At 41.0% G+C, this 22,096-nt stretch overlaps 1 protein-coding gene across 3 annotated transcripts in view; it reads right to left on the bottom strand.

Annotated features, from left to right (window-relative positions):
- The window catches only part of Pard3b (par-3 family cell polarity regulator beta), a 1,028,687-nt gene that overhangs the window by 206,517 nt on the left and 800,074 nt on the right, over nt 1–22,096 (bottom strand). For all 3 annotated transcript variants that reach the window (XM_039083322.2, NM_001191808.2, XM_063266952.1), the window contains 1 exon segment: nt 1,276–1,386. In XM_039083322.2, coding sequence (XP_038939250.1) covers nt 1,276–1,386 — 111 coding nt within the window.

Here is a 22,096-nt window from a genome sequence, read left to right as displayed (position 1 = left end):
GTCAGGAGACCTGCAAAGGTCGGTGATGCAGGCTCAGAGTGCGGCTGTCTCTGCCAGTGCATGCATTAAAATCTGTGTCAGAATTGCATTTACATTGCAGGATTTCTGCATCCTGGCCTATGATGGGGAGGACCTTTCTCGTCTGTAGGGGAGCTGTCAGGTGAATAGACAACATCAATGTAGAAAACTGATTTCCTTTTAACTGTTCTGGTGACCCTGGAACCACAGCTTATCAACTTCTCAGAAATGAGAAAGAACTAAATAGCCTCTCCTCTCTTATTGGTAAAGTCAGCCTTCTCAATCAAAATTGTGTTCAAGAATGGGTAAAAGGTTAGCCAGAGAGACTTTAGGCTGCTGTGCGCTCGAAAACACAATGAATAGATGTGTTTTCCTTAGTACATATGCTACAGTGATAAGCTATAAGAATGGATGCTAAAATTAAAAAAAAACCCACAAGGATAAACTTAGCTAATAACAAGGGAAAAACTAGATACATTTGACATCCCCTGAGCAATCACAAATACATAAAATTAGATCCAGTTCTGTCTCATCTTAGTCTTTCTCTGAGCTTCATTTTGTTCAGAAGGTAAAGAATTTTCAGGAGACATAGGAGTATTCAATTGCATGTTTTAAAATCAGACATTTTCACATCTACATGGGGGAAGTGCCAGAGTTAACATCAAAGACTATGAGGGACATGAAGGACCTCTTGTCTGATGGAGCACCATGCTCTCCAGTAGGAGCATTTGGCCCTCACGAGCAGCCATCACCCGTCTATGAAACCAGCCCTTCCACAGATGGGTAGCAGGCTTTCAGCTTGCTGATAGCCTAATAAAAGACAGGAGCTTTTGAGAAATGGGGGATAGGGGGACATGTACTTCTCAAATTACATGGCCAAATGGAGTTAGCAGAATATAATTAGGAAAGGCATGTAGCAGGCTGTCAAAAATGAGGAACAGACCAGGGGAACTTGAGAGTTCTAAACATCAATATCAAAATGACCTTTGGATTAGCAGGAGAAAAAAAATCATTCTTTAAGCCATGGGAAAATATGCACCAATGGAGTCAGAACGGGAGAGACGTAGAATGGGACTACAGGTCTGACAAGACGAAGACATAGCTATGGTTCCCTGGCAAGGTGGTTTGCTTTATCAGGGAGGCCCCAGCTCGCTGGTGTACTTCAACTAAAATCCCTCCTGTTGATTATCGGAAGTTGGTAACTTAAACACAGATTCCACGGTCCATAAAGGGGAAGGGTGTCTGTGTTTTCCTCACCTCTCCCTTTCTTCCTTCATCCTTTCCAGCTCTTCTTCTCCTGGGTGCCCGGACTTCTGTGTACCTTTCTGTTCCGTTTTCCCAACTTTATCATCTTTCTTCTTTCCGAATCTAGAAGGCAAGGACAAAGTTCACAACTCACACCTTTTCTTTGGCAAATGTAAGATACAGATGACATATACGCAACCTACTATAATTCTTTATTCTAAATAACACAGGAACACTGGCAGAAATCAGAAGTAAAATAAGATTACGGCGGCAGGAAAATAATACAGTTGCTGAATCTTTTCCTCTCCTTTTTTTCTTTCCTCTTTTCATTCACATGCTTATTTTGTAACAGGCATAGCATTATGTGATTAAAAGTGAATAATTTTGACGATTAATTCGATGAAGAATTAAAAAACAGAATGATTATCATTCATTTGTAACTAAAAACTGAACACTTTTCTAATGAGACCCTCCAGAACTACAGTCCATTACCATTTAAAGGTAAAATACATGAGATCATGTAATTACAGGTAACAAAGGACCATACTGAAGTCTCATTTTAATGTGTTCTTCGACTCAAAAGCTCCAAGGGAAATGGGATGGGGTGAAGGGGTTGTTCTGAGCATTGACATACAATTCCCACTGGTTCTATCCAGTGCTGGGATTAGAACTTATCTACACTGTGTGCTATTCTCTTTCTTTCAGGTCACATTTATCCTACAATACAGCCCCCAATTCCCAACTCGCTCTAGGTCAGTGTGCTTCGCAGCTGAATGTACAGAACAGCAACCATGGTACATTACCAGGGCATCACATTTCCTCAGCTGTGTAGAAAAATGAAACCAGCACATTTGAAAAGAAATAAGGCTGTGGCTGTGGCTGAACTATTACTGGGACCCATCCTGTCCTTAATGTGACAGGCGACATGAATGAAGAGATCAAGAGGAAAGTCCCTCCACGATGCACATAGGTTCTCCTTAGCCCTTCAAGTATTTATGCCCCCTTTTATTAAATAGTAGCAAATTTTAACCATTTATGCTAGCTTCCATATAGTATCTGCCTGCCTGCTTGTCCCTCTGTCTATCCATCTGTCCATGTATCCATCTATCCATCTATCCACCTACCTACGTACAACTTGGGGATTCTTACAAATTAGCTGTGCTTGTGTTAGCTCTCTCCCGCTTCCCTCCTGATGGACACAGGAAGAGAGACTGATAGAATCTCTTCATGTGAAGACGTGACGAAAATATTTGAATGTGGCCTTACATTCTCTCCAACTAGAATATTAAGTTTTTCGAAATGAGCTGTTGTTTATGTCTCTTTAGAATGCCTCTTGGACTGTGTTTCAGTCATGAAAGATGCTGTTAACAAAGAGTGAGTGAGTATCACAGGTGGGAAGCTCATGGTTCAGGTTAAAAAGTCTGCTGCTTAGCAAACCACTGAACTGAGAACGGGACCCCCATTGAAAGAATCAGAGAAAGAACCGGAAGAGCTTGAAGACCCCATATGTACAACAATGCCAACCAACCAGACCTTCCAGGGACTAAGCCACTACCTAAAGACTATACATGGACTGACCCTGGACTCTGACCTCATAGGTAGCAATGAATATCCTAGTAAGAGCACCAGTGGAAGGGGAAGCCCTGGGTCCTGCTAAGACTGAACCCCCAGTGAACGTGATTGTTGGGGGGAGGGCGGCAATGGGGGGAGGATGGGGAGGGGAACACCCATAAGGAAGGGGACTGGGGAGGGATTAGGGGGATGTTTGCCCGGAAACTGGGAAAGGGAATAACACTCGAAATGTATATAAGAAATACTCAAGTTAATAAAAAAAAAAAGTCTGCTGCTAGCATGGGATAGTCTGCAGAAACGTCAACCAGTTTTGGTTCTTCTCCCTACTTTTCAAGTTACAATTCCAATTAGATGGTTTTTAATCTCACAAACTCCTCTTATTCACCCTCAACTACTGTTATAATCTTCTCGTCATATTCAGTTCTTCCTGGGACTTTGGCCAATTGTCAGCTTTAGTTTAATTAGTTAGCTCTAAGGTCCTATATCCACCACCACTATATATATTGTACTTTATACAATGTATTTTGATCATGTTTACTCCCAACTGCCCTCTAATATTTTCTAGATCCCCTACATCCCTACCACTGAGCTTCTTTCTTCCTTTCTTTTTCTTTCTTTCTCCCTCCCTCCCTCCCCCCTCTCTTTCTTTCTTTCTTTCCTTCTTTCTTTCTGTTGCAATATGTTTGATCACAGTGTAAACCCTAAGATTGTGTTAGTTGCAGAAAAAAACAAAACAAAACAAAAACCCCTGTCTATAGTTGTGATGCAGCTCAGCCCTTAGCAGATACCTTTAATCACAAACAGTGAAGACAAAGTTAGTCTGTAGAAGGAAGCACCATGTTTGAAATTGATGTCTAGTAGAGTGGCAGGCAAAGTGACAAATCACAGAAAGATTTGACAAAACAGGATGTGCCTAATTCTCAAGTGGAGAGAGGAAGGGGAAGCTCCATAAGGGGCCGCGCAGAGAAGATGGAGGCAGTTTTGCTGGGAGAGTTTTACAGAGACATGTTACAGAGAAAACAAGCTAGACACAGGTGAAGACAAAACAAACCAGAGAATGAGAAGGAGTCAGAAGATTAGAACAGATTGACAAAGTTATTATGAGGCCAAGCAGAGTCATTGAGTAAGAAACTGAGAGAAGGCTAGATTGAATCAGTCAGCTTGGAGAGGAGTTAGAACAGCTAAGTTGAATCAGTCAGCCAGAGATCAGAAAGAACTAGAAGGAGTGAATTTATTCAGCACTTAAGTCTCAGAGGCTGAAAATATTTTAGGCTTAGATAAGATTGTACAGAGTCTAGAAGCTTCCAGAACTAGGGCTAGGTTAGCAGACAGAGGCAGTAAGCCCCAGAGACAACAATCACTCAGGAAAATAAAAATTACTCTTACAGAAAACTGTTTCTCCCCTAGAAGCTGTCAACTGTCCATAGATTCAGGTCCTCAGGTGGGGGTGTGGGCTTACAGTCCCTGTGTCTTCACACTAGGACATAGACTGTCTTGATTTGGTAGGTCTTATGTAGGCAACTACAACTGCTGTCAGTTCATGAACTCAGTGGTCCAGTTATTCCTAAAATATGCTGCTCACTCCAGTCCTTTCCAGCTTGTGACTCTTAAAATCATTCTGCTTCCTTTTCCAAGATGGTCCCTGGCCTTCTGGAGGTGACGTGAGATAGATGTCCCATTTGTGGCTTAGTACTCAACTAATTCTCTACATTTCCATCCCCTTCTCTTTTTTTCCTATTCTGTTCCACGTTTCAACTCATTCCTGTTCTCCACTGAAGGTATGACCTGCTGTCATTTGTAGAAATAGCTAGGAAACTAAGCAGAAACAAATGCAGACAAAAATATAAGAACATCAACTTTCAAATATAATTCAGATTTGCTGATATATTCAAGACCTCACTGTAACCTAGAGAGCAGGAGACATCTAAATAAGATTCCCATGAATAGATTCTGTGGCTTTCTAGACAGTATTGAGAAGAGGCTAAGGGATCATTCTTACTCTAAATGCATTCACAGGAGAAGTTAGTATCTACGTGCATCACGTAGATAAAGAATTCTTCTCTCGAGATGCTATTGAATAGAATAACATTTGGACAGAAAAATTCAAAACTTTGGGGAGCTAGGGTAGAAAAGATGCCTTGGCAAGTCGATGAGAGCAGAATGTTGCCAAGACTATAAGCTTGCTGCCCTCCACCCACATCCTGTATTTTATTAAAAATTTGGAGGTTTTGCATTTTCTGAGATAAAAGCAGCCTTGTGTTTGAAGGGTAAAAGTAACCTAGTCCCTGTTTACCTTCGTAGTTCTCACTACACCCCAGGCATAGTTTTCCTTTGGTATCTAAACTATTTCACCCAATCGGCAGTTCATAATAGCCTGCTTGGTTCCCACCACAGCAAAGTATGTTTCACTGTTAGTTTTAACTTCTGCAAAGTATTTTCTTTTCTATCAAGAACTGCCCATTAAATCAGGCAGTTCCACAACTATTATAAATATTTCATTTAAAGTCCATTCTCTTTAAGTTTTCTATCCAAGACGAAAGGCATAAATAGCTGCAAAAATTCTCTCACTAGACTGAAGGTTTATAGATCGCCTGATTCACGGAAGATGGGGGTAGAATTAGGAAATAATGATCACGAGAAGGGCCCCATCTTGTCTAAATGAAGGAACCAGACCCCATAAAGGTGAGCTGCATTTTACCTATGCTGGTTTCTCTTTTCTGCTCTGCGGTCACGTGACTCCATCTTCAGCGGCAGAGGGAGCAGCAGGCCTTGAGCCGTGAGAAGGAAAGCATCAATTTGCTATTTCTTTCCACAGCAGCCCCGTGGGAAGCCACTTCTCAGAATCTTATCCAGGACACAGAAAGGTGAGTTGTGATGCTCATCTATCCTTTAGCTATTTTGTGAGGAGAGTCACGAGGCTCTGGACTGGCTGGGATCTCTGCTTTGCATGCTGCAGGTTTGGAACAGCCTTTGCATTCCCAGCTTCTCTATCTGTTGTTGCCTTAGAAATCTGAGAGTTGGCCATTGTGGGCCAGGTGCCTCAAGGAAACTGCTTATAGGCTAGCCTGGCTTTGTATAAAAGACTCTTAGCTGGAAAATTCCGAGCACACATATGGTTTCGATCAATAAAATTTTATTTTACGTGTACTCAGGTAGTCTGTTTAAAGAATCCCATGATGGATCATTTGTAAAGTGGAAAAATCACCTTTCAACATATTCTTTGTGCAAATTTACATTTTCATGAATAAGTTTGCTTCAAACAACTGACCCTGCTCATTTCTTTAGAGGTTACATGGAACAGCTTTGTGAGAAACTTGTCTCTCCCTCCCTTACTTTCTTTTCCTTTCTTGTCTTTTTCTTCCCTTCCTCTCTCTCTCTCTCTCTCTCTCTCTCTCTTTTCTTCTTTCTCTCTTTTTCTTCCCTCTCCATTTTCTACATTCTTTCCTTTCACTTATTCCAGTAAATTATTTATTATGCACCTACTATGTATGTGATACTCTTATAAACATTTGATATAGGCTCATATCAATCTGCAAAACTACCCACTAACCACATGAAGATGGCATCCTAAGAGAGAGGGCTGTCAAAAAGCAAGTTTAAGTGGACAGTCCCAAGCTGTGAAGGGTGTTAGAGAGGATGTTGGGAGAGATGCTGTTGGGACTGAATCAGCTAGAGCGTGCCCTGGTGCAGAGCTGCTATTTATCTGAGAATATACATTTAGGTTTAGTAGGCAGAATAGAAGGAAAGTCTTGGTAATCATGGAAGTGGCACATCTGGAGGTGGTGAGGTGGGGAAGGCATGGTCCTTTCCCCTCAGTAAAAAGGGTGGCTGGAGCTGAGGCTCACTCTCATGGGGTGTGGGTAGAACAGCAAGGGCTGAAGGACTGACAGGAGCCTAGAGTAGAGTACAGAAGTCAGGGGAGGGCATTCTTTAGTAACAAGGAGGCGTTGTACAGTCAGATGAGTTAGGCTGCTCTGGGACGGCTGTGAGAGTCGTGGAGGTGTATGGGTTGGCTACAGAATTGGATGCTGAGAGAAGACAGTGACTTGGAACTGTCGAGTCAATGGAGAGGGAGTAAAAGTTCAAGTTAAACATGCACTCATTTCCTCTATATTTATTTTTAAAATCTAGTGTATGCCTGTGCATACTGATGTGTAGGGTGTACATGCATAAGTCAGAGGACAATGTGTGGGAGCTGGGTCTCCCCTTCTACCATATAGGATCCACCTTGGGGATTAAACTCAAGTCATCAGGATTGGTGGCAAGCACTTTATATGCTGAGTCATATTGCTGGCCCTAAACATGATTTTGGTACACCATCAAGAAGCCTCAGCAAACAGCCCCAGTCCCAAGTTTGAGGACTTGTAGCATCTAAAGGTTTTATAGAGGATAGAGGCAGATGAATGGATTAAAAAAAAAACAGATAAAGGAAAACATTCAGGGAAGTGCTGCGTATGTAAAAGTATCTGGGCTGACTGCAGGGAAAGAACGCAGTCAACAGATGGGGATGCTATTTAGCCATCCAATGAGGAGTCAATTGACAGGTGTGCCCAGCCTGGGAAAGGGACAGTGAAAAGTTGCAAGCATGAGTCAGGTGGGCAAGATCTCCAGAGTAGGTTATAGCATTGAGAGCCTGTACAGTGATCTCAGAAAGCTGAGATGACAGGGTGGGAACTCATATGGAGGAGAATGTAGGAGTTTTCAATGGGAAGTTTTCAGTGGGGAAATTTGGCTTGCCTGTTGGAAACAAAAGAGAAAGGAAACAGAGGAAGGGCAAGTTGGAGAAAGAAAAGAGAAGAGAATAGGCTTTTTCTTTATTGCTTTTCCTCTCTTGCTTTTTCCCCCCACTGCTTACAAAGCATGACACTTCACCTCCACTGTTTCTGAGTATATACTAATACAGCATTTTGTTGGGTAATGTTCTCATCCTCCTTTCTCCAATTCTCCACTATTCAAAGTGAAACTCTCCACTCAGGAATGACAGTGCTCTGTTCTCTCTTCCCGTTTGGGATGACTATCTTACATTCTGTCTCTATGAATATGACTCATGACTATTTTAGGTACTACATAGAAGCAGGATCATATCATAATTGTCCTTTTGTCTTATTTCAGTTTGCATAAATTCCTTAAAGCTCATCTGTTTTGCAGAATGCAAGAGAATCTCATTCCCTTTAAATGCCAAATAGGGCTGGTGAGTTTGCTCAGCTGTAAAAGTTTCTTGCCATGAAGTTTGATGACCTGAGTTCAATCCTTGGGACTCACATGAGAGAAAAAAGAGTTTTCAATTCCATAATTTGTTCTCTGACTTACAAATATGTGGCGGTCTCATATATTCATACATACATAAGCATACACATATGATGCACAAATGGATAAATAATAGAACAACCTAATATAAAAAAACAAAGGTCAGATAATATTTACATACCATATTTGACTCAGCCACTCAACCATCAATCCCATATTCTATCACAACACCAGCTATCCTGGTCTGATGTAATCCATGGGTCACAGCCTGGACATGCCTTCTACTTTGCAAAGGGAGTGACCAACCAATATCACCTTTCAGGAAAATAGTTATCCTTTCTCAATAACTGAACAACCTTAGTACCTTATTTCCTGTAAAGTGAAGATTATAATATTATTTTCACAATTCAGTTATCTCTGTGTTTTTCTTCATGGCTCTAGATAATGGAAACTTTCAAACTCTTCCAAGACTCGGCACACCTGAACAACAGATTATGTTTACAGTGGGTATGGCTCTCGCCCTGGTATTTTCCATGTCTCGTCTCTCATTTAATTCATGTATTGATACTGCCAAGTTCTGTCTGTAGTTTCTCTCCTAGAACTTATTGAGTAGTTTATACAGTTACTGTCTTGTGCCTCCACAGACCACACAATCCATGGTGGCACTCCTGAATGAGGACTAAGAAAATTAGACAAGAATATTCAATATTCACTCAATATTCTTCTCCTCAATCAGATGCAATTATAAATCCAAAGAAGCCCAAAAAATATGGCTTTTCCTGCTGCAATAAGGAGATATCTGTGGGCACAAATGATGTTTCAGAAAAGGCTACAGAAGCTGGTCATCCATGATATTACAATTAGAAACTCATGGATCAATGTCAGATGTTTAAAACACAAACTTCACAGTCATTATGCTTCTTGAATTTGGATAATGGTTCCTCTACCCCATAACTAGCTGTTTTCAAACTATGCATGATATTTTCATTTTATAAATTATACAGTTTGAAAAGGCGCAAGCTAAGAATGGGGGCAAAGAAGTGCACAGGCCTTTGACTACTATCTCCACAGTCTATTCTGAAATCCACCCATAAAAGGTTTCTGTTGTCTGATTTACTCCAAAATGGGCTCTAAATTAGCATATGTATATGCCGATGAACACTCCCATGTATTATAGTCTCACAATTTTGTGCACTTCAGCTATTGCTCCCCTCTAAAATTTATGTCACAAAGGTCTTAGCTCATTTAGCTCACATAGTTTCCATTGTGCTGGAGAGGTAATGAATCTGATAAAAATTCAGGGAAAATTGACCAATTAGTTCCCGCCCCTATTGTTTTGGCCACCTAGGAGTCATTACCTACTTTTATGTTAATATTATGAAAAGAATAATGAATGGATTCATTCTTTTGTTTGTTACAAAGCAATCTCAATTAAAAAGAAAATATTGGGGTTTGACTGGGGCTTCCTGTGGATACTGCTGTGATGGGGTTTGACCCACAAAAATTCAGATGCTGGAACATAGTTCCCACGGTGTCAATGTTAGAGTTGGTAGGACCCTTCACAAGTGTATACCTAGTTCAAGGCAATTAGGTCACCAAGGGACGTTTCATGAACAGACTAGCGTCTCTTTTTTAAGAGTCATGGTTACTTCTCTTGTGGAAAGGATGGAAAGGATGGGCCTCCAGGGATTGAACAAATTACCATGAGAATAGACTGTTACACAGGATGGTCTGTTTCCTCTCTCTCTCTGTCTCTGTCTCTGTCTCTGTCTCTCTCTCTCTCTGTCTCTCTCTCTCTCTGTCTCTCTGTCTCTCTGTCTCTCTCTCTCTCTCTCTCTCTCTCTCTCTCTCTCTGTCCCTCCCTCCCTCCCTCCCCACAGTCACAGTACTTCCCATTTTGCTTCCAGGATATGACATTGTACAAGGCCAAATGCATGCCATTGACATGCCTTTGGTTCTCCCAAACTGGAATCTAAAGAAACCTCATTCTTTACAAATTATCTAGCCTTGAGTATTTTTTGTTACAGCAATTAAAAGCAGTCTAAGATATCTTACTAATCCTATGACTCTTCAGGAGGAAGGTGAAATACTACTAATCCCAGAATGCTTTTCAGAACATAAAGACTGTATTTGTCTAGTTTATACCATTCAAAAACAGGTAGGGATTGGTTTTCTAGGATGTCCACACAAGTCAAAGCTGACTGAGTTAATATTTTAATAGCTAAAGAAAAACAATCTTAAACTCTTTGAGTTGGAAAGATGGCTCAATTGTTAAAGTGCTTGCCAATCAAGTACAGGAACCTTAATTTGGATCCCCAACTCCTATCTACACACCCAGGTAGGTGTGGCGGAGCATGCCTATAATCTTAGCATCGGGGAAGTAGAGACAGTAGGATCCAGAGGGATCCTACACATGTATGCAAACACATCTCTTGTATTGATCTTAAAATAGTAGGACAATTACAATCTTGAAAGTAAGATTTAAAACCAAAGTGTTAATTCTAGCGATGTTTAGACATTCCTCTCAGGTTTCTAAGAGGTTGACCAGTTAGTTGTGTTAAAAACAACTAATGCTTTTAAGTCCATGAATACATTTACTTCTACCCTTAGGGATAAGTCCCAACCCCAAGCTTAAGCATCTACTTTTTCTCTGAGGTGTCACTCACTTCTGGGGTGTGTCTGTTAAATGGGGCAAGAGGAAAAGAGAACATTGAAGCAACCTTTCATTCCAGAGCAGGGAATCTTCAGATCCCAAATATGTTGTTTATTCTTAGGCTTAAAAAGCAGGGAGGTCTTTCACCACTGTAGGATTGCTGCCTAAGTGGATCAGACAGCTGCCGGGCAGAGGCTCTCGCAGTGCGCAGGCTTCATTCAGCTGCTGGGAACCTTTGAGCTAATTTGCTTTCCCCATTTCTAGGGGCTCAAAAAGGTGATGTGTTTGGAAACACCGAATACATTAAGAAAATCCTAAAGGGTTCAGGAAGCAAAGCAAACATATATCACCAATAACCAACATTACTGAACACAAACGCAACTGGAGCCCTGGGGAAGGCTGATTCCTAGGAACCAGTGAGGGGACGTGTCAACCACACATTAGTACTGTCGCTGATCAGTTTTGTAACGAATGCAAACTAGACTCCAAGGTTATTAACTCAGCACTTAAAGGTTAAATAAAAGGAGAAAAAGAGAGATTTATGAGAAGGAGACCAGAAATTAAAATTAAATGAAAATAAGCTGAATGAGCGAGCAAGAAAGATAAAGATACTAATAAGGTCTGATCTTCAGATCCACCGGGGACTCTACACAGCTTATTAGCTGTCACTGTCACCCTGGGCTTTAGTTGCTCTTTTTCCCTATGCTTTCCAGAAGCAAATGCTCTTCAGGAGCACAGTGAACTTTGATTAATTGCTTTCATACACTCTCACTGTTTTCAAGACATGGTAGGCAGGAGCCTCAGTGACTTAGACTAAACACTTAGGATTTCTGGGAAATACATTTAACATTAAAGGAGTGCATTAAAGAAATAGATCGTTTTTTGCATTTTAATGTGCTCTTAATAGTTAGAAAGGCTTTTCTGAGTATTAATGTTTACTTATTTTAGAGTGGAGGAGTGTGTGTATGTCTTCTTCCTTTCCTCATCTTTAACTGGGTCCCTGAGCCTCTCTGAAGACCACTTGAGGAAGTCTACTCATCGGGTAGCCTGTTTCCCAAGCCCTAACCCTAATTTAATCATGTGGCAGGAAGTCAGATGTCAGTCAACAGTAGACATTCCATTCTCATGCGTGTGATTATGCTCTTGCTTCTGCCTTCCTTCCATTTTCTCTACTTCCTTTGCCAAGCACAAAACTCAGGAACGAAAGCCTGTTTTGAGAGCAAGTGCTACCTGATCTGTAACCTTTCTCTGTTCGCTGTGAGTGGTTTCTCACCCATGCTAGCCTTCCCAAGCCCAACCTGTTCAAGTGTGGTGCACTCTGACCACAGGTTCATCCTGCAGACGGAAAGGACTCTGAAGCTGCCAGGTATAGGCCTGAGGGGTCAGCTCTGCTCAGCCAACTGCCTGGGAAGAGAAAAGCTAACTCTTGTCAAAGAACCTAAATTCTGGGAGGTATGCTTACAAAGGTTTATGGAAGCTGGGGGTTTTATCTGAAAGCCTCACATCAAATGTAAACACAACCAAGGGTCCAATAGCAGGAATTAACATGCATATAATTTGCCTCTGGTTTCTTGTTAGAAGGAACAGATGACCATGCGTAACTTGGGAGTAAAGAACAAATGGACAATTTGAAAAATGTGACTTGTTTGAGTGTGCTCACTGACAATGACTTAGTGAAGGACCATTTTAAAGAGAATCCTGAATGTTGTCACTCTCTCGTCAGATGCTAGGAGAAGGGTAGTTTTTCTTCACATGAACTAAAACAGAATCAGGGAGGGAGCTTCAGACCCAATCTAATGGCAGCAAACCTTGACTTTATAACTCTGATTAAACAAAAAAAATTATCACTTTGATGCCCAAATTAGCATCTTTTCTCTAGCCTATGGAATTAATTGGTTGAATGACAAAGAATTAGTGTATTAGGATGAACACCGAAATCATACTTATCTGAAGTTTAAAATTAAGAATATAAGTTAACTCTCTGTTGCTCATCTAATATTCTTTTATGTTCTGTATCTTCTAAATCTTCTGCATGGCACATACAAGAATTTTTATATCTCTCTTCCTTTTTATATATAAAACCTTCCTTGAAAAGACAATGAGAACATTTAAGATTTCCCTCCCCATCCTGGAGGAGGGAAACTTTTCCATTGTGCCATAAAAAAAATCTAAGATTATGTGGATTTTTTTGTCTCACATTTATTATATAAATACAAAGGAAGCTAAGTAATTAATGCAGGATAGAGCTGAGGAGAGCCTCACACAATGGGAAGAGTGATTATGCCGCATCGTAATAAGTGATACTAAGTTTGAAACTTTCCTTAAAGGGTGAAAGCGCTCCTTAACTTTGGTTTAAAATACTACTTCTTTTTCTGAGAGGAAAAGAGAATTTTGAATATTGTAGAGTTATTGGGGCTATTTTCTGAGAGATTGCCATTCATTAGAACTCCTAGTTAGTGCTTTGATGGGGGCCATAACATTTTGCTGACCAAGCAAGCTTGTGCAGGTATATTTTTCTTTAGTCAGGACTGGATGGAGAGTGAATTCAGGGAGGAAGTGTGGAGATGAGGAAGGCTCTTGCTGATATGAACCAACATATACAAAAATAGAGCACTATTTCGACCATTCTTCACACATGAGCTATTCAAGGAATGGGCCTGGTCTTTCACAAGAAAGTCCTAAAGGGTTAAAGGGTTTGGGAAGCAAAGCAACACAGCTCTGTTGTTTTCATTGACAAGCACAGGAGGAGTAAGGACCTCTTTTCGCCAGGTCTTCCACAAGGTGCAGGGAATATCAGAAAATTAGTTAGACATGCTTCCCACTGTCTTCCTTAGTAAAAGGTGGGGTTAGGTTATCAGGCAAGATTTTTCTTATATCCTTTCTTCACATTCTCTATTTCAAAGGAAGGATCAAAGGGCTCTTCCTAACTCAGCCAACCAATCTTCAAGCTCTCAGTGTCAAAGCCATCCCCAGAAAGAACAATTCCCTACCATACTTCAGCTCTAACAGCGAGTTGGTTACACATACCATGTCTACAGCCTCTATAAGACCGGACGGGCCAAACGGGTGCTTATCTCCCAAAAATAATCACTACCTGGCTTCCTTGGTGCCATAGGGGCACAGAGTCACTGCAAGTTAGAGCTCATGAGGACCAGTGCTTCCCTCTTCTCCAAACACCCCTATTTCAGCAACGGTAGGCCAAAATGTAGCATGAATTTAAAACAAAGCCCTCATTAAAGATGATTAATGGGAGAGGAATCATCTATAGAAATAACTCACAACTTACCTCACTCTAGTGTCTTTGGTTTCTGACTTTGGCAATACTAGAGTCCCCTCAAACTTAGGTTTCAAATATGTATGGCATGAGGTAGACACTGTGCTGTCTACCTCGTATTTGTCTTTAGATTTCACACTTTCTTCATTAGAATCCCCAAACATCTCCGTACTCTTTTTTTGGGGGGGTGGGGAGAAAAGCATAAAATTTTCAAATGCCCAAATTTAGTTTGTAAAGCAATAAATTGTGATTTTAAGGTTTTTATGTTAGATTTAAAGTTAACTAATATCCATTCTTATATTTTATAAACTCTTATCAGTAAGCCAAAAATTGGAATTGACTCTTGACTATGACTCAACTAAGAGGAAAAAAAACTATTTGTATTTGGAATTCCAGAATGATACCTGATATTTTGACTCTTCTAGGTAGAGAGTGATGTAAGTCTCAGGAAAGATGTCAAATAAGAGTCCCCATTCATTTTTTAAAAGCTACAGCAGAAGAGGGCATAAGATTCCATTACAGATGGTTGTGAGCCTCTGTGGCTGCTGGGAATTGCACTCAGAAACTTTGGAAGAACCGCCAGAGCTTTCCACCAGCGAGCCATTCCTCCGGCCCCTTTCTGCTCATTTTTTAAAGTTTACAAAACACCCTTCTCCAAAATCTCCATAGTTTCTGTGAGCTTAGAAATTTAGTATCCATCACCGGAAGTCCCACACCCGCGGATCCCGGCCCGCAGCAGCTCTCTGCTCCCAAACCCCGTGGGAGAGAGACCTCACCGCCTGATCAGGTAGGCACTCCTGAGGCTGCAGAGCGGAGGAGACCACCAACACTGCCCACCCCTGCCCACATCCCTGGCCCAAGAGGCAACTGTATAAGGCCTCTGGGTTCCCGTAGGGGAGGGCCCAGGAGCGGCAGGATCCCTGCGCCTGAGACACCGCCAGAACCTGAAGGAAACAGACCGGATAAACAGTTCTCTGCACCCAAATCCCGTGGGAGGGAGAGCTAAACCTTCAGAGAGGCGGACACGCCTGGGAAACCAGAAGAGACTGCACTCTGTGCACATCCAGACGCCAGAGGAAAACACCAAACGCCATCTGGAACCCTGGTGCACGGAGGCTCCCGGAAAGAGCGGCGCAGATCTTCCCGGTTGCTGCCTCCGCGGAGAGGACTTAGGCAGTACCCCACGAGCAAACTTGAGCCTTGGAAACGCAGGTAGGACCAACTTTTCCCCTGCAAGAAACCTGCCTGGTGAACTCAGGACACACAGAGGCAAAATTCCTCTAGGACCGGGCACTTCCTGTGTTTACCGGAAGTCCCACACCCGCGGATCCCGGCCCGCAGCAGCTCTCTGCTCCCAAACCCCGTGGGAGAGAGACCTCACCGCCTGATCAGGTAGGCACTCCTGAGGCTGCAGAGCGGAGGAGACCACCAACACTGCCCACCCCTGCCCACATCCCTGGCCCAAGAGGCAACTGTATAAGGCCTCTGGGTTCCCGTAGGGGAGGGCCCAGGAGCGGCAGGATCCCTGCGCCTGAGACACCGCCAGAACCTGAAGGAAACAGACCGGATAAACAGTTCTCTGCACCCAAACCCCGTGGGAGGGAGAGCTAAACCTTCAGAGAGGCGGACACGCCTGGGAAACCAGAAGAGACTGCACTCTGTGCACATCCAGACGCCAGAGGAAAACACCAAACGCCATCTGGAACCCTGGTGCACGGAGGCTCCCGGAAAGAGCGGCGCAGATCTTCCCGGTTGCTGCCGCCGCGGAGAGGACTTAGGCAGTACCCCACGAGCAAACTTGAGCCTTGGAACCACAGGTAGGACCAACTTTTCCCCTGCAAGAAACCTGCCTGGTGAACTCAAGACACAGGCCCACAGGAACAGCTGAAGACCTGTAGAGAGGAAAAACTACACGCCCGAAAGCAGAACACTCTGTCCCCATAACTGGCTGAAAGAAAACAGGAAAACAGGTCTACAGCACTCCTGACACACAGGCTTATAGGACAGTCTAGCCACGGTCAGAAATAGCAGAACAAAGTAACACTAGAGATAATCTGATGGCGAGAGGCAAGCGCAGGAACCCAAGCAACAGAAACCAAGACTACATGGCATCATCGGAGCCCAATTCTCCCACCAAAGCAAACACTGAATATCCAAACACACCAGAAAAGCAAGATCTAGTTTCAAAATCATATTTGATCATGATGCTGGAGGACTTCAAGAAAGACATAAAGAACTCCCTTAGAGAACAAGTAGAAGCCTACAGAGAGGAATCGCAAAAATCCCTGAAAGAATTCCAGGAAAACACAATCAAACAGTTGAAGGAATTAAAAATGGAAATAGAAGCAATCAAGAAAGAACACATGGAAACAACCCTGGACATAGAAAATCAAAAGAAAAGACAAGGAGCTGTAGATACAAGCTTCACCAACAGAATACAAGAGATGGAAGAGAGAATCTCGGGAGCAGAAGATTCCATAGAAATCATTGACTCAACTGTCAAAGATAATGTAAAGCGGAAAAAGCTACTGGTCCAAAACATACAGGAAATCCAGGACTCAATGAGATCAAACCTAAGGATAATAGGTATAGAAGAGAGTGAAGACTCCCAGCTCAAAGGACCAGTAAATATCTTCAACAAAATCATAGAAGAAAACTTCCCTAACCTAAAAAAAGAGATACCCATAGGCATACAAGAAGCCTACAGAACTCCAAATAGATTGGACCAGAAAAGAAACACCTCCCGTCACATAATTGTCAAAACACCAAACGCACAAAATAAAGAAAGAATATTAAAAGCAGTAAGGGAAAAAGGTCAAGTAACATATAAAGGCAGACCTATCAGAATCACACCAGACTTTTCGCCAGAAACTATGAAGGCCAGAAGATCCTGGACAGATGTCATACAGACCCTAAGAGAACACAAATGCCAGCCCAGGTTACTGTATCCTGCAAAACTCTCAATTAACATAGATGGAGAAACCAAGATATTCCATGACAAAACCAAATTTACACAATATCTTTCTACAAATCCAGCACTACAAAGGATAATAAAGGGTAAAGCCCAACATAAGGAGGCAAGCTATACCCTAGAAGAAGCAAGAAACTAATCGTCTTGGCAACAAAACAAGGAGAATGAAAGCACACAAACATAACCTCACATCCAAATATGAATATAACGGGAAGCAATAATCACTATTCCTTAATATCTCTCAATATCAATGGCCTCAACTCCCCAATAAAAAGACATAGATTAACAAACTGGATATGCAATGAGGACCCTGCATTCTGCTGCCTACAGGAAACACACCTCAGAGACAAAGACAGACACTACCTCAGAGTGAAAGGCTGGAAAACAACTTTCCAAGCAAATGGTCAGAAGAAGCAAGCTGGAGTAGCCATTCTAATATCAAATAAAATCAATTTTCAATTAAAAGTCATCAAAAAAGATAAGGAAGGACACTTCATATTCATCAAAGGAAAAATCCACCAAGATGAACTCTCAATCCTCATCTTCGGTTGGTTTATATACAAGTGTGCAATTTCTAGGCTTGAAAGTAAAATGATGCTATCTGGTGCTGGATAGAGGAGCCTTATTTTTTATTATGGCAGCTTGCTATTTTTGTAATATGGTGATTTGGTTGAACACATTAAAGTACAGTAGTAACTGATCTCCCCCTCTTCCTGATGAGTGAGGAGATGATTAAATGTTGATGTCAGCATCCATGAGCATATTCAGATGAGCTTCTGCTTCTGTTGAAAAGGATGCTGTGTTTGATTGTGGTCCGAAGCTTTGAAGCACTACTTGGCATCTCCTTCCTTGGAGGTCTCACTGTTTAAACATAACAGATTTGATAGCTTGTTGGTAAGGTGAGGTCCAGCTTGTCTCCACTAGGTCATCTTCATGTGAATCCGGTGGTTATACGGTTTTGTTCTAGGGATATTTCATTTTTTTAATAACGGTTTTAGCTGACATTCATGGAGAGAATGAATCCTTAGAAGTGTGCCACTAGTGAAAGGAAATCCTGTCTAGAGTATGTTTCTTTACAAAGCTGTGTCACACCATCCTTTGGGCCCTCTGCTGGAAAAGTAGAATCAAGTCTCAAATAATGCCTTTTAAATTGTATCCTCTAGTATTATAGATGTAGGACAGTACTGTATCATACCTCTGTGGATGTAAAATAGCTTGTACCTGCTTTATGATACGTAGTAGTGACCGTGCTTTATCAGAGCTGTTTTTAATGATGTTGCTCAGAATGTTTTCTTTCCAGATGATGATTGAGAAGCTAATTTAAAAAAAAATGGTGCCAGGTACCACAAGAGTAACAGAACTGTGCTGTTTTCTCGGGTTTTGTTTTTTTACTTTTTTTTTTTTTAATGGAGTGTGCTGGATGTCTCTACAGTTTTGTTCAGATGACTGCAGAACCTGGAAAAGCTGTTGCTGCTGTTGATGCATAACACACTGCTATTATTGGTCTTTTTATATAAATATAAATATATATATATACAGATATATAATTTGAATTTTTTGAAACTTTACCTGTGCTGTCAACTTTCGAAAAAAGTATCCCCGTTTACTGTGTTGAGTTGGCACTGTACAGAAATTAACAGCCATATTGGTCTAGAAATGTTGAACTTAAGTTTTTTCCATTTGTACAGGGGTAACACACTGTATTAAATATGTAAGGTCTTATATACGTGGGTTTGATTACAAAAACTAATAAAGTATTCTCTAAATAAAAAAAAAAAAGAAATTTAGTATCCATGAGGACATAGAAGGAGCGAATATTCCAAACAGAGTTACTAATCATTAAATAATTCATTAATTAATTGGCATAATAAGTATTGTGGGCATACTTATTGTATGATCCCATGATGAAGGAGTGTGCCCAGAATGGCAATGACTGAAGGCCCATGGAGAGATCAATAATGTTTCTCTTTGTCCAGAGGGCCGCAGACAATAATTTTCCATAGGGATAGATTTCCAAAGGGATTCTAATTTTATAAGGATGGATATACTTCTGTTCCCCACCCATATAACATCACTAAAGAATCTATACCAAGGACTAGATAACAATGACAATTGCATTTCTGACAAAGTTTTGCAATCACCAGTTCTTCACAAAGAATTGCAAATAATGCACAATCACAAAAGTGTGCTTTCGCCTGGAAATGCTTGGTGGCTTAGCACAGTGATGATTTACAATTTGGCCAGCAGAAGTAGAGATTGATTTATAGTCTGTCCCAAGCATCAGGCTTCTATTTGCTTGTCCACTAGACTGTGAAACTACTATTCTGCTTTGTAAGTATGTTTTCTTGTCCCTCCCCTTCCTGTAGCAATGGCTAATTTTTCCTTTCTTCAATACCACAGATGAATAATTCCTGCAGATTCCTGATGTTCTTCTGTACAAAATGGCTGCCTGTGTGCTCAGGGAATGACAAAAGAAAGCTGTGGTAGAGATGGCATGTATTTCTGTGAAATGCCCAGTCCAATAAAGCATGTAATTAAGTAAACCAGAGGTCGGTCCGAGCCGAGAGTGAAACATCTCAAGGGGTTACAGCATATATATATATATATATATATATATATATATATATATATATATATATATATATTTTAAATATGAGTTACTGTCTACCCCTTCTATCCCCCTGAGACCTATTTGTAACCTTATCACATAAAAGGATGGTAGTAAGAACTACACCTTTTGCCCACCTATGTGTTTATGCAGGTAGCAGAGGATTTTATACTCGATCAGCCTTAGTTTCTGAACAGCTCTTGATGGCCAGTGCAGGACACTGGCAGGGTCACTCAGATGATGGCTGGAAGGACACCTGTCAAGTGGAGCATCTATAACCTGGACTATTAGCTTTGGATTTAATGTTTCTGGTCTCCCATGTTTGTAGTCTTTCTAAACTTCCCAACCTAATATTGAAGCGACTTCCAATAGCTAATCTTATTCACAAACATTACTCATATTTGATTCTGTGGGAGCCCACGGTATTTGTGCTTCTCATTTTGGAAGGTTATTTGGAAAGCAAAGCCAATATATTTTTTCCAAGTGTGACTAAGCTGGCGTCATTCATTTTACACTGATCCTACCTCTGTCTAGGACCTGTCCTACTGAGCTCTGGATGCTCTCTAATCCGGTCAATTCAGTGATGGAAGAGTCAGTTTGGATAAAAGAACAATAAATCCAACCATTATCTCAGGTCTGTAAAAGTAAGATTTGAGTGTATTAGTGAAAAAGGAACAGAGAAAGAAGCAGAAAAATGTACAGTCTGGTGGTAGACTTCTGAGCAGACTTGTTTTTGTAAATGTATCAGGTTAACAGGAGGAGAATGGTTCCAAATGGCCCAGAGTCACGAAGCCCAAATCAGAACAGGAAGTGCATGAGCATTAACTTCAAAAAGAAACACCAATCTCTCTAAAAACAGTGACTATTTTATAAGAAAAAAAAGTTTAAGGTGATTTTTATAAGCAGCTCAAGATATAAAATGCCATTAAGAACCCAACATACAAAAGTATGGCTTATTTATTTATATATGTACATATGTTTTGGATCTATATTTGGTTTCTTTGAGAAATATACATATTATATTGATTTTATGCAGGCACCATCATATATCAAAAATAATTTTTAAGATTTATTTGTTTGACGCTATGAATGTGAATGTTTTACCTGAATATATGTTCATGTATCATATGCACGAATGGTGCCTCTCTAGGCCAGAAGAGGGTGTCAGATCTACTGGAGAAGAAGTTACAGGCTGTTACAGGCTATTTGGAGTCACTGTGTGTACTCTAAGAACCAAAATCAGGTCTTCTGCCAGAGCAGACAATGCTCATAACCGCTGAGCCATTTTTCCAACCACCTCAAATATAAAATTTTCAGCAGATGTTTTTTAAAATCATGTTTATTTGTCTGCCTCAGTAAAAATATTCCACTTGAACTTTTAGGTGTCAGAGATTTGTGTGCAAAAATGGTTTTAGTGGTTCCAAGTTTTGTGGAATTATTAAAAACAAACAAACAAACAAACAAACAAACTCACTCCCAGAGCTGCAGGGATCCTTGATAGTGTATGTAATCCTCCAATGGCTCAGAGAGTCAAGTGACCTACCCAAGGACACACTGATATTTGGGACCAAAGAACAAAGACTTCAACCCCCTGATTCATTTCAAAGACCTCTCTCTTGGCTTTGTGTCACAGTGGTTTGTACATATGCCACCAATTATTAACCTGGAATTCTGAAGCCTTGAAAAGGGACCCCTTTCACAAAGCCTCTACCCCATTTTAAAGTCTTAATTGCCCAGACATAGACTAAGTTATAATGATGAAGTCCAGTTGAGTGCCTACGAGGCCAACTACAGTATGGAACCTACAGGTGGTGTTGGATAACTTTCCCATTATCTTCACGTCTCCTTTCCTGACATCTCACCCTTGGCTGCATGCAGACCCTTATTATATGCCATCTGATCAGATCAGCCCACCAAGAAACAATCCCTCGATTATTTAGCTCAATTGGTTAAAACACTGTGGTAATGGGGTCAAGGTCATGGGTTGACTCCCTAGTGTGGACCAGTTAACTTGGACTGACTCCATAACCACAGCCTCTATTCCCAGTCCCAGACAGTTTTACAAATGCGTGCCAGTGGTCAAAAGGGCACTGGCCAAGAATATGTGGGCAGAGCAGCATAAATTCATCATTTGCCCCAGAAAAGCACCTCAATGCCAGCTTTGTTGAACACATGTGGGCTAACAGTAACATTTTCATAGGTGAAAGACGAGAAAGGCAGGACATTAGTCCAGATTTTATGATACCAGTGAACTGTAAATCTAGAGTTTAAGAAATATTTTTTAGAAAATATGAAAGTGTGGTAGAAATTCCAGCAAGTTTTTGAGATTTACATGATCCAGTTATTTCTCCCAGCTTCAAAAATATGAGGAAAATAAAGTTAGCAAAATTGGCTTACTTTTATAGAATGTTTTGAATTTTAATTTTGTTCAGATTTTCATTGAAAATAATAGACTGTGGCCCAAATGTATGTGATCTGTGATCCAAATTGAATCTGAAGGATCCTAAT

This window comes from Rattus norvegicus, chromosome 9, assembly GCF_036323735.1.
Source record: "Rattus norvegicus strain BN/NHsdMcwi chromosome 9, GRCr8, whole genome shotgun sequence".
Lineage (NCBI taxonomy): Eukaryota > Metazoa > Chordata > Mammalia > Rodentia > Muridae > Rattus > Rattus norvegicus.
This window is presented reverse-complemented; position numbering and strand designations above follow the sequence as displayed.